The following is a 13,303-nucleotide window of genomic DNA, read 5'->3' on the forward strand; positions in this document are numbered from 1 at the left end:
AAGCGACCATGAACTTAATATGGACTGCTAGATGCAGAGGATAGTAAATACAAACTGAATGGTAATCACAAATCAAAAATCAGTAACAGATATGCAAAAAATAAAGAGAAAGGAATCCAAGTATATCACTACTAAAGAAAGCCAACAAACCATGAAAGAGAACAAAAGAACAATCAGAGAAAAACTACAAAAAGAACCACAAAACAAATAAAATGTTAATAAATACATATCTATCATACTTACTTTGAATGAAAATGCTCAAATCAAAAGACATAAGGTGACAGAAAGGATTAAAAAAACAAAACAAAAAACAAACATGCAAAACAAGACCCATCTATATGTGCCTACAAGAGATTCATTTCAGATGGGAAGGCACCTAGAGATTGAAAGTGAAGGGATGGAGAATCACTTATCATGCAAATGGATGTCAAAAGAAAGACAGATGTTTTCACTCTTATGTGTATCCTGAGAAACTTAACAGAAACCCATGGGGGAGAGGAAGGAAAAAAAAAAAGAGGTTACAGTGGGAGAGAGCCAAAGTATAAGAGAATCTTAAAAACTGAGAACAAACTGAGGGTTGATGGGGGGTGGGAGGGAGGGGAGGGTAGGTGATGGGCACTGAAGAGGGCATCTTTTGGGATGAGCACTGGGTGTTGTATGGAAACCAATTTGACAATAAATTTCATATATTAAAAAAAATAATAAAATAATTTAAAAAATAATAAAAAAAAAAGAAAGCCAGAGTAGCAATGCTTGTATTGGACAAAATAGCCTTTAAAACAAAGACTGCAACAAGAGATAAAGAAGAGCACTATATCATAATAAAGGGGACAATCCAACAAGAAGATATAACAATTGAAAACATGTATGCACCAAACATGATAGCACACAAATACATAAAACAAACATAAAGGAAATATTTGACAGTAATACAATAGTAAAGACTTCAATACTCCCCTTATATCGGCAAACAGATCCTACAAGCAGAAAATCAACAAACAAACAGTGGCTTTTAATGACACAATGGACCAGATGGATTTCACAGACATATTCAGAACATTCCATCCTAAAATAGCAAAATACGCATACTTTTCAAGTGCACATGGAATATTCTCCAAGAAAGAATGCATATTAGACCACAAAACAAGTCTCAACAAATTCAAAAAGGCTGAAGTCATATCATGCATGTTTTCTGACCACAATGTTATGAAACTGATAATCAATCACAAGAAAAAATCTGGAAAGAGCACAAATACATGGAAGTAAAATAACATGCTAGTAAACCATGACTGGGTCAACCAAGAAATCAAAGAAGAAATCGAAAACTACATGGAAACAAATGCAAAAGAAAACACAATGGTCTAAAATTTTTGAGATGCAGCGAAAGTAGTTCTAAGACAGAAGTTTATAGCAATACAGGACTACTTCAAAAACAAGAAAAGTCTCAAATAAACAACCTAATCTTACACCTAAAGGAGATAGAAATGAAAAAGGACAAACATAGCCAAAGTTAGCAGAAGGAAAGAAATAATAAAGATTAGAGGAAAATAAATGATATAGGGGTGACTGGCTGGCTCAGTCAGTTAAGCTTACAACTTCGGCTCAGGTCATGATCTCACGGTTCATGAGCTTGAGCCCCACATCGGGCTATCTGCTGTCAGCATGGAAACTGCTTTGGATCCTCTTTCCCCATATCTCTTTGCCCCTCCCATGCTGGTTCTCTCTCTCTCTCTCTCTCAAAAAATAAATAAACTTAAACATACATACATACATACATACATAAATAGAAGTAAATATATAGAATAGATCAATGAAACCAGGAGCTGGTTCTTCGGAAATATCAACAAAACCAATAAACTTGTAGCCAGACTCATCAAAAAAAAAATATGTTTTTTTGGAGGGGCAGTGCCGGCGTGGCTCAGTTGGTTAAGCATCTGACTTGATTTCAGCTCAAGTCATGATCTCATGGTTTATGAGTTAAAGCTCAATGTCAGGCTCTGTGCTGACAGTGTGGAGCCTGCTTGAGACTCTCTCTTACCTGCTTTCTCTGTCCCTCCCCTGTTCTCTTGCTCTCAAAATTGAATAAACTTTTAAAAAAAGGAAGACAGAGAGAGATGACTCACATAAACAAAATCACAAATGAAAGAGGAGAAATAACAACCAACAGCACAGAAATGCAAACAATTATAAGAGAATATTATGAGAAATTATATGCGAACAAATTGCACAACCTAGAGGAAATGGACAAATTCCTAGAAACATATAACCTACCAAAAGTAAAGCAAGAAGAAACTGAAAATTTGAACAGACCAATTACCAGCAATGAAATTAAATTTGTAATCATAAAACTCCCAAAAAACAAGTACAGGACCAGATTGCTTTACAGGTGAATTCTACCAAACATTTAAGTAACAGTTAACACCTATTCTTCTCAAACTATTCCATAAAATAGAAAAGGAAAGAAAACTTCCAAATTCACTCTATGAAGCCAAAATTACTCTGATACCAAAAACAGATGAAAAACCTATAAAAAAAAAAAAAAGGAACTACAGGGGCCAATACCTCTGAGGAACACAGATGGAAAAGTCTCACAAAATACTAGCAAACTGAATCCAACAATATATTAAAAAATCATTCACATGACCAAGTAGGATTTGTTCCCAGAATGCAAGGCTGGTTCAATATCCATAAATCAATCAACGTGATACATCACGTCAATAAGAGAAAGAATAAAAACCATGTATGATCATTTCAATAGATGCAGATAAAGCATTTGAAAAAGTACAAAATCCATTCATGATAAAAACTCTCAATAAGGTAAGTCTAGAGGGACCATATCTCAACATAATACAAAGAGGAATGACTCAAATAAATAAAATCAGAAATAAAAGCAGAGATATTATACCAAAGAAATATAAAGGATCAAAAAAACTATTATAATCATATGACAACAAACTGGACAATATAGAGGAAATTGATAAATTCCTGGAAATATCTAACCTACTAAGACTGAATCATAAAGAAATAGAAAATCTGAAGAAACCAATAAGGAGATTGAATGAGAAATCAAAAATCTCCCAACAAGAAAAGCCCAGGACCAGATAGGTTCCCCTGGTAAGGTATACCAAACTTAAGAATTATGCCAATCTTTCTCAAACTTTTCCAAAAAACTGAAGAGGAGGGAGTACTCCCAAATTTATTATATGAAGACAGTATTACCCCAATCCCAAAGCCAGATAATGACACTACAAGAGAAGAAAACTACAGGCCAATAACCCTGATAAATATGGAGGCAAACATTTTCAACTAAATATTAGCTAACTGAATTCAACACCACATTAAAACAATTACACACCATGATCAAGTGGAATTTATACCTAGGATGCAAGGATGGTTCAATATACACCAGTCAATAAATATGATACACCACATTAACAGAGTAAAAGAACAAAAAATCACATGAACATCTCAACAAATGGAGAAAAACAGGTGACAAAATATAACTTCCTTTTATGATTAAAAACTCTCAAAAATTTTCATATGGTAGGAATGTACCTCAACATAGTAAAGGCCATATATGGCAAGCCTTCTCTTATATAAGAAATAGAACAAGGGTGCCCAATCTTACCACTCCTAGACAACACAGTAATTGACATCCTAGCCAGAGCAATTAGGTAAAAAAGGCAGCCAAATTAGAAAAAAAGACATAAAACTGTCTTTGTTTGTAGATATGTTATGATCCAATATATGAAAATCTTAAAGACTGCACCAAAAAAACTGTTAGAAATAATAAATGCAGCAAAGTTACAGGGTACAAAAATAAACATACAAAAATCAATTGCATTTCTACACAGTAACAATAATATATGAAAACAATCTTATGTCAACATAAGCATCAAAAACAATAAAATACTTATGAATAAATTTAACCAAGGAGGTAAACGATCTGCATACTGAGAACTGTAAGACTTTGATGAAAGAAACAGAAGGCGACACAAGCAAATGGAAAGATATCCCATGTTGATGGATTGAAAGGATGAATATTGTTAAAATGTCCATATTACCCAAACCCATCTATACATTAAATGCAATTTCTATTAAAATTCCAATAACATTTTTCACAGAAATAGAAAAAAAATCCCAAAATTTGTACAGAATCACAAAAGGCTCTAATTGACTAAACCAATTTTAAGAAAGAAAAACAAAGCTGGAATCATCACATTCCCTGATTTCAAACTCTACTACAAAACTATCGTAATCAAAACAGTATGGTACTGGCACAAAAACAGACACACAGATCAATGGAAAGAATCTAGAGCACAGAAACAAATCCTCATATATATGGTCAACTAATATTTGACAGAGAAGCCAAGAATACCCAGTAAGGAAAGGATTGTGTCTCTAAGAAATGATGTTAAGCAAAAAGGAATATCACACACAGGAAAATGAAATTGGACTCCTATCGTAAGTATTATTTTGTAAAAATTATTTTACACCATAAAATGACATATAACCAATCTAGTAAAATCATATCATTAAAGAATGTTTAATGACATGAGAGAAAGCTCAGTACTATTTAGGGTATCATGAACTACAAAACATTATACACACTTTGATCCAAATTTTATTTATGAAATTGCTAACTCTTAGTGATTATTATGGGCCACATTTCCTTCATCAAACTTTATTTCACTCCTAATTTTTCCATAATGGCCATGTATTATTTTTATACTCACAATAAAAATATTATTTGCAAAATACAAATTCAGAAGAATAGGGCAAAGTCTTCAAGGAAAGATACGAGAAAAAGGATAAAGTGGAAAGTTTCAACAGAGAAGGAAAACACACTTCCTTGGAACTACAATGAAGAATGAGCGTGAGTTCAGAAATAAATGGTGTGAAGGCAGAAATTTAAGAGATATTTAATAACCATACTTTTCTCTGTGAAATAGAAGATAATGCTATCTTTTTATGGAGAGGAGGCTGAATTGTAAGAGGGCTGAGGAAAATAATGGAGGTTTAACATTGCTATTTTGAGAATTAGCAGAAAGAAGGACAGAAAAAGATTTCTAGAGGACAGCAATCGGCCCAGCTTTGTTTGGAGATCATACTTTGCATCAACATGAGTCTATACAACAGTATAACATTCATCTACCAGACCATTCAGTGCATGTATAAGAATGAGGTAGGCACATGCTTGAGTGGATCTAAGTTTGGGGTTTTGGGAGTGTGGACAAAGGACAAGAGAGTAAAGACCCTGAGAATGCTATAAAAAGGGCAAAGGTATGAACAATGGAGTCTAGGTTGAACAGAGAAGGAAGTCAGAAAGTGGCATTACAGTGTCAGAAAATGGAAGGGTCTACAGCCTAGAAGTTTCAGTCAAGTTAAAGGGACACTGGGAAGAGGATCAAGAGGCCAAGGAATCCAGAAAGCTACGGCAGACATTACTATAATAGAGATTAAGTTCGAAGACGTGTCTCTGCTCTGGATGTCAACAAAAAATAGAGCATGGTCATGGGAGAAAACTGGGAAGCAGAATGATAAAAGATAATTGACAGAAGTCGTCCATTCAGCTCTCAGGCCAAGTACTGGGTGAATCTTTCACATGGATGTTCTTGTGCCAATCTGATGACAAGAACTGGGATGAAGAGAAAGACTATATAATCAGGGGTTCCCAGCCTTCAATGAATAAAGGAATGTGACCAGAAGGTCAATAGGTAACAGAAGCGACAGACTTTGACTCCCAAGCATTTCTCTTGCAAGTTTACCACAACTCCCTGCACATTCATGGAAAAAGAACTGCATTTCAAACTATCAGGATACTTTGACTTTTTTTTTTTTTAATTTTTTTTTCAACGTTTATTTATTTTTGGGACAGAGAGAGACAGAGCATGAACGGGCGAGGGGCAGAGAGAGAGGGAGACACAGAATCGGAAACAGGCTCCAGGCTCTGAGCCATCAGCCCAGAGCCCGACGCGGGGCTCGAACTCACGGACCGCGAGATCGTGACCTGGCTGAAGTCGGACGCTTAACCGACTGCGCCACCCAGGCGCCCCAGGATACTTTGACTTTAATCCAAAAACCAGTAAAGGCTACCCAATAGCCGGTGAAAGACCACTGTGACAATCAAATGAATGGAAAATATCAAATTTTAAAAAGCCACTTTTTGTGTAAGAAAATATTTGATTGGCTGATTGATTGATTGAGACAGAGACAGCATGAATCAGGGGAAGGGGCAGAGTGAGAGAGAATCCCAAGCAGGCTCCAAGCTCAGCACGGAGTCCAATGTGGGGCTCGATCCCACAGCCCTGGGATCATGACCTGAGCCAAAATCAAGAGTCAGATGCTCAACCGACTGAACCACCCAGGCACCCCCAAAATATCTGACTCTTAATTCAACCAGGTCATGGGATAATGTTTTCAAAGCCCCTGAAGATAGATAATCACCTGACCAAAAATTCAGATTTTCTTAAACAGGATCCTTTACATAAAATATTTTACAAACATATTTTTTCATAAAACAAGACCTACCTATGCAAGGGTATTTGGCTCGTCATCCCCATCAGCCCAAGAATAAATATATTCTGCACAGTTTTTCCAGATAATTTACCACTTCTTTGGTGGCTCTTTCAGTTCCCTGATGGCTCAGCAGGAAAACTGCAAAGCTACTCAACAGTGAAATTCTTGGGCAGGTGCAATCAAAACCTCCTCCAGAGGCAAATCTTAGGTTTTCTGCCTAAGCAGATGGATTTTTTGCAGATGATGGTGTGGTGAGTGAATGTTTCTCTAACTACAAAGAAACGCGTTGTGATCTTTTTTCCTTTCTGCGCAGTAGACTGCAACATTTTTCAAGCACCCTTATCGTTAAAATACGTAAATACGTCAAAACATGTACGTATTTTTAATAGATTATATACATGTACTCTTATCAATCTGTACATGAAATTTTAATAAAATTTCACTTCTCTCTTATTTTTGATAGAGTAAATAAATAAAAGTGGAAAGCCTAATATACCCCTCCCCACCAGGGAACTGTCTTATAAACCACCCCCTTCTTTCAGACCACTTCTAGACAGACTGGAAGAAATTCTGTTCGTACACAACGTGCGCTTCCTTCCAGCTATAAGAGAAAGAATCTGCCAACAGTGCAGACATCAATGATGAAAGTGATGTCAATCTACAACATAGACAGTGACAGAGTGGCCTAATGGTCACTATAAGGCTAAACCTTCTTTTGAATCAACTTACAAAGTAGTTCTACATCTTATAAAGGAATAAAGAGAAAAAGAACCCACTTGAGTAGATGAAATATTTTTAGGGGCAGGTGGGCGTCGTTTAAGTGCTGACTCTTGCTTTCGGCTCAGATGATGATCTCACAGTTGTGAGATTGAGCCTCTTGTGGGGCTCCTCACAGGGAGGGGGCTGAATTAAGATTTTTTTCTCCCTCTATCCCTCTCTGCCCCTCTTCTATTCGTGTGCGTGCTTTGTCTCTCTCTCAAAACAAAAATTCTTCTTTAAATAATGAGTTAATACCAGATGTTAGGTGTGTACAAAAATACAGCCAGTCTTTTATTAATCTGTCAAGTATTCATTATACGGCCATGACATACCTGGCATTTTCCCCACACACTAATTATATTTACATGTATCATAACCCACAGTCTCTCTTTAGATGTGGAAATGACTGTGCAGTGACGAAATGAGTCTCTAAATTATTTCAATGTAATACAGTACCTGAGTAGACTGGCACACTGGCAGCTTCAAGTGAGACTGCTGTTCATCAATTCCACCTCCTAAAACTAGACCGTACGTTCCTCAAAGATAAGCACTGCGTTTATTTGATCATCTCTATAAACCTAGAGTAGCACCTAGCAGAGCGACCGGCATTCAATGCCGTGAGCATTCAATGCTTACAATTGTTGGAGGGGTGGGAGAAGAGGGAGAAAGAAAGGGAGGAGGAGAAGAAGAAAATAAACCAAAGCCTGGGAACAAACTGGAAGAGCCATTTTATTGCCCCTAAAATGGTTTGACTATAACCACTAATGGTATTTTTTCTGATGAGATATATGTGTGTATGTGTATATATGTATATGTATATATATGTATACATATATATACAGAGAGAGATCAAAAGCATATGATCTTGCTTAAAACCCTGCACTTACACTTAGTATATAATTCGAGACTCTGAGCCTCAAGAGGAGAATCTATCCTCGCCCATTCCAGGCTGAGCTAGGTGCTAATATTCTGGGCTCTGTCGTACATAGTGCAAGCATCTAACACTATAATTGGCACAGAACATGGAAAGTAGCCACTTCATATACTGTCCACTCATAAACTGTAAGCTCTTTGAGACTCCTATCTTTATGTTCACAAATACTAGCACAGATTCAGTAAATACTGAATGACGGAAAGAACAAACATCTCATTCTCCTTCTGTTCTAGTTATCTCTTTAATTCGCTCATATGTTCAGTCAGCCGTTCAACTCACCATTTTAATTATCTTAAAGAATCAATAAACAAAAAGCCGTCTTGGCCAACAGAAATCGGATACAAAAATGGCGAACACCAAGATCTATTCATTCATATGACCAAAAAGTATCCCTTTCTAATGTCTTATGATTAACAATCAATAAACACTCAACATCATCACCCTTTTCTCTTAATGTCCTCTACATCAGAATCACGTTTTAATAATCACTCTTTCACAACCACATTGATGACTTACTTCTATTCTTCCTTCTCCCTGAAAAGACATATAGTAGGTCCTGCCACCTCTTTCTCTAATGATGTCATCAGGTCTACTCTTAACTGTTTCTAGAGCCCCTACCTTTAACGCCTTCCAATTGACTTCCAATGGAGTCAAGGGAACGACTCCATACGCTCAAAATTAAGCTAAATATAAGGAATTGCTGTTTCTTACTACATGGGATTCCACTTACACAGAACCCGCAATTTTAACCTGGGTTTTAAGGCTACTCATCTCTCACTCATCTCTACCAGCATTTGCTACCTTGCTTCCTCTATCTGCTCCTTTACTCAACAATCCCTCAACATTTGCATTTTACCTGAACTAACAATATTTTAGTCCTTATTTGTATGTTTCTTCGCAAGTGTTCTAAAAGATCATCATGTGCGTGCTCTTTGATCTCTGAGAATGGGTGGAGTGCTTTCCCCTCCAGGGAAAATCTAGCAAGCACTCTTACACAAGTTGATTTCTCAATAGGTGCTGCTAACTTGCTGTCCTACATCTAAGGGAACTCAATAAATGCTGTCTGGATTAAACTGAATTGGATGCTCATCTTCAATAAACTATTTATAAGTGAAAATAAAATAAAGAAAAGAGAATACATTTAAATTACAGTGTTGAAAATCAGTAATGCTTCCCATAATCCTACTCAGCCTTTATCATCTGCATGGAGATTTCTCATGTGTATTCTAATGCTACTTCTGTTTTTCAGCCCCATCTCCCTCCTCTTCACCCCTCTTGCCACCCAATATCCACATGAAGGAAACCCAAAGCAAAATGAAAAGGACACTAGAGAATATCAAGTTTCATATAAGCCCCACTGCTCATATTTATGCATCTGGTTATGAGGCCACCATATCAATATTCTTCACACTGAGAGCTTTATTTAGAGCCTCCCTATGTCAAAGGACAATTAATATCTTAGATAATTTCTATCAGAGTGCTTGATAAATTCACTTTTCTAGACAATTTAGCAAGAAGACACAATCAAAGAAAATGCCACAGTAAAGGTTTCTGCTCATTTTATACTGTCACGAGGCTAATAAAAATTCACTTTTTTCTTGGAGTATTATATTAAAAAATTCTCCAAAACGCTAGTTTGAATAAAATTCTGTCTGATGTAGTCATTTTGGTATTATCTCTTGTAAAGAAGAAATTTAATCAATACTGTTGATATATTTAGCTACCGAATAGAACAAATTCGATTAACATTTTAAACACCAACTTACAGGATCAGCTGGTCCACAGAATTCTCGAAATGTCTTTGTAGGATTATTCTGTTGAATCTCCAGGGCTACACAAGGGCCGGAATACATTTCTGTCACCATCTCCTATGACACGTAATGTAAAAGTTAGTAAAATTTAATGATCTTTTACTCCTCCTCCTTCAATTGCACCACTATTCCAAATCTTAAAATCTTAGTTATCTGTGAATTCTCATGAATCCCACATGCCAAAAGCTCCCAGGTTTTGTCCATTTTTCCTGCAAAAATGTGTTTTAGGTATATTCCTTCATCTCCATAGGAATGGAGATCTAACCTACTAACATCATTTTAATGTACTGCTTTACCAGTTGGCACTTTCATTAATTGAAATGGTCTTCTCATACCTCTTCCTTCTAAAGGGTACCTCCTCTTAAATAGAGTTCTGTTGAATGGACATTTCTTTTTTTTTTTTTTTTTAAGTTTATTGATTTATTTTTGAGAGAGACAGAGAGAGGGAGGGAGGGAGGGAGGGGGGGAGGGAGGGAGGGAGGGAGAGGGGCAGAGAGAGGGAAAGACATAATCCCAAGCAGCCTCCATGCCATCAGCAGCATAGAGTGACATGGGGCTCGGACCCACAAACTGTGAGATGGTGACCTGAGCCGAGATCAATATTCGGACACTTAACTAAGCCACCCAGGCACCCCTCGAATGAACATTTTTAAGGATACAAATTCCAAAGTGTTTCTTCCAAAGACGCTTTCAAAAATCATAATCATTTTCAGAAATGAAGAAAACGGAGACTAGATCTCATAGTAAACCTAGAAATTAGACAGTATGTAGAAACAACAGTTTTCAAAGACTAGGTGACAGGCAGCACAGTATGACCCCCGAGACAGGGGAATCAAATGAAGTAAGCCACATGACTGCCCATCTTTCTGCTTGGAGGAAGTTTCCAGACAATGGGACAGGGAGAGGAAACACAACAGAGCCCAACACTCTCACTAAGGAGAAGAGATAAAGACTGGAATTCAGGGAGGCCACTGCAGCTAGAATGTGAGGACAGACCACTAGAGGAGGTGGGAGAACTATGGAAGAGTAAGCTATTGGGATCTGCAGAGAAGTTCACCTGAGTTTTTGGCTAAGAGTCTGTACATATGTAGAGGAAACCAGCCAAGGCTGAGAACTACCAGAAGCAGTAAGTGAAACCATCCAGAGAGAGAGCACAAGGCTGAGAAGACTTTGCATTTCCATCAGCCAGACTGGAAAGCCCTCACACGATACACAGGGCATCGGGTAGAGTCCTCAGAAGGGTACTGCACCGTGACAGTTGGCCTTATATATGGAATGCTCTGTATCCATCCTCTAAAGCTTAAAAGCAAGTCTTGAAAGGGTCAGACTGATCCCAAGTAACGTAGTGAGTGCCCAAACTACATCAAATACTCTTCCAAGGAATATGACATACCTACCATTTAACACTATAAACTGCACATCATCCAGTATCCAATAAAAATTACCAGGCATACAAAGAAGTAAGAAAATATGAACCATCATTAGAAGAAAACTCGATAAATTGATACAGATCCAACAATGACAGAAATGATGTTGGTTACATAAGAATGTTAAAACAGCTAATGTAAATAGGCTCTATCTGCTCAAATTACAGGAAGAAAACATGGACATGATGCAGAGAAAATCAACATTAAAAAGACCCAAAGAGTAGACTACTGAATCGCTAGGCTGTGCACCTGAAACTAATGTTAACACTTTATCAAATACACTTAAAAAAAAAATTTAAAAAAGAACCCAAATGGGACTTCTAGAGATAAAAACTACATCTGAATTAAATACACTGAATGGGATGGACAAAATAAAATACAACAGAAGGACAATAAATATAAGGAAATGCAACACCAACTATTCAAAAACAAGCACAGAGGAGTGCCTGGGTGGCTCAATTAGTTGAGCGTCCGACTCTTGATTTCGGCTCAGGTCATGATCCCAGGGTCGTGGGATTGAGCCCTGCTTTGGGCTCCACACTGAGCGTGGAGCCTGCTTGAGATTCAATCTCTCTTTCTGCCCCTCTCCCATGCTCAGGTGCTTTCTCTTTCTCTAAAATTAAAAACAGAAAAGGCAAGCACAGAGAGATAGAAGAATGGATACAAATGTCCCACAATAATTTTTTTCAATGACATGCTAACATATGCATATATAAATTGGATTTCCAGAAGAAAAGAAGGGGTGATGAATAACTATTCCGAGAATTGCTAAAAAATACTCAAATTTGATGAAAATCATAAGCCAAAAAGGTGCAACAGAGTCCAAGAATAAATGCAAAGTACAGTAAGACGATAATTAAATTGGCTAAAACCAAAAAACCAAAAATCTCAGTAACAAAAAAGCCTTTAAAAACAACCAAAAAAAAAAAAAAAAGACATATAACAGTAGAACAAAGCTAAGGACATAAATGACAACAACAAAAATCTGTCAATCTACAATTCTATACCCAGGTGGGAAGAGATTTCTCACAAATGAAGGAAAAATAACTTTTTCCAACAGAAAAAAAATGTGACAGAATTCACTACCAGCAGCCCTATACCGTAAGAAATGTTAAAGGAAGTTCTTCAGATAGAAGAAAAATTATGCCAGACAAAAATATGGATCTGCAAGAACGATGGTAAACATGTGGGCAAATATATTTTTTAGTTGGTGTGCAAGGTATTTATTTAAAGCAGAAATATTAAAAAATGCAATATAGGGTTTATAATAGAAATAAAACGTAGGACAACCACAACACATAAGAAGAGGGGGAATGGAAGGATACTGTTTTAAGGTTCTTATCTGTACATGAAGCGGTATAATGAAAAAGATGATCAAAGAAAAGAGCCTCTCAGTGTCTGGAACACTCAGTCAACGTTCTTTTCTTCTCTACATGGGGAATAATACTTCAGGAAGAAATGAAAATAAATATAAAGACTTTGAGGCAGAAGTCCAGGTGATGTGCATGACTATCAGGAGCGAAGGGAGACTAGAGAAAATTAGAGAGGAGGCCAGACTGTGGAGAGTTTGCGGCACATAATGACAAAGTAAAATAAAAGTAATTTATTACAGAATACTATTTAAATATTAATTGGAACTCGGTCATCATGCTTAATAGAAATTTCAGAAGTTGAAAGAGGAGGGAAGCGCTTCACGATTAAGATGGTACACAGAACCCTAAATGTATCCCCCTGAAGTCACTTTGCTATTTCACAAAGGTCATATGTAATTGACTTTTTATGGATAATTACGTTGAGTCTGACCTTCTGTCTCATGACATTGAGGTACTGCCTATGGATAAATGTCAACGGGC

General features: G+C 36.8%; 1 protein-coding gene across 3 annotated transcripts in view; it reads right to left on the reverse strand.

Moving 5' to 3' along the window:
• Positions 1-13,303, reverse strand: part of NME7 (NME/NM23 family member 7) — a 262,618-nt gene that overhangs the window by 115,507 nt on the left and 133,808 nt on the right. For all 3 annotated transcript variants that reach the window (XM_043568420.1, XM_043568422.1, XM_043568421.1), the window contains one exon: positions 9,979-10,080. In XM_043568420.1, the coding sequence (XP_043424355.1) occupies positions 9,979-10,080 (102 nt within the window). The remainder of the gene's footprint in view (positions 1-9,978; positions 10,081-13,303) is intronic.

This window comes from Prionailurus bengalensis, chromosome E4, assembly GCF_016509475.1.
Source record: "Prionailurus bengalensis isolate Pbe53 chromosome E4, Fcat_Pben_1.1_paternal_pri, whole genome shotgun sequence".
Taxonomy (NCBI): domain Eukaryota; kingdom Metazoa; phylum Chordata; class Mammalia; order Carnivora; family Felidae; genus Prionailurus; species Prionailurus bengalensis.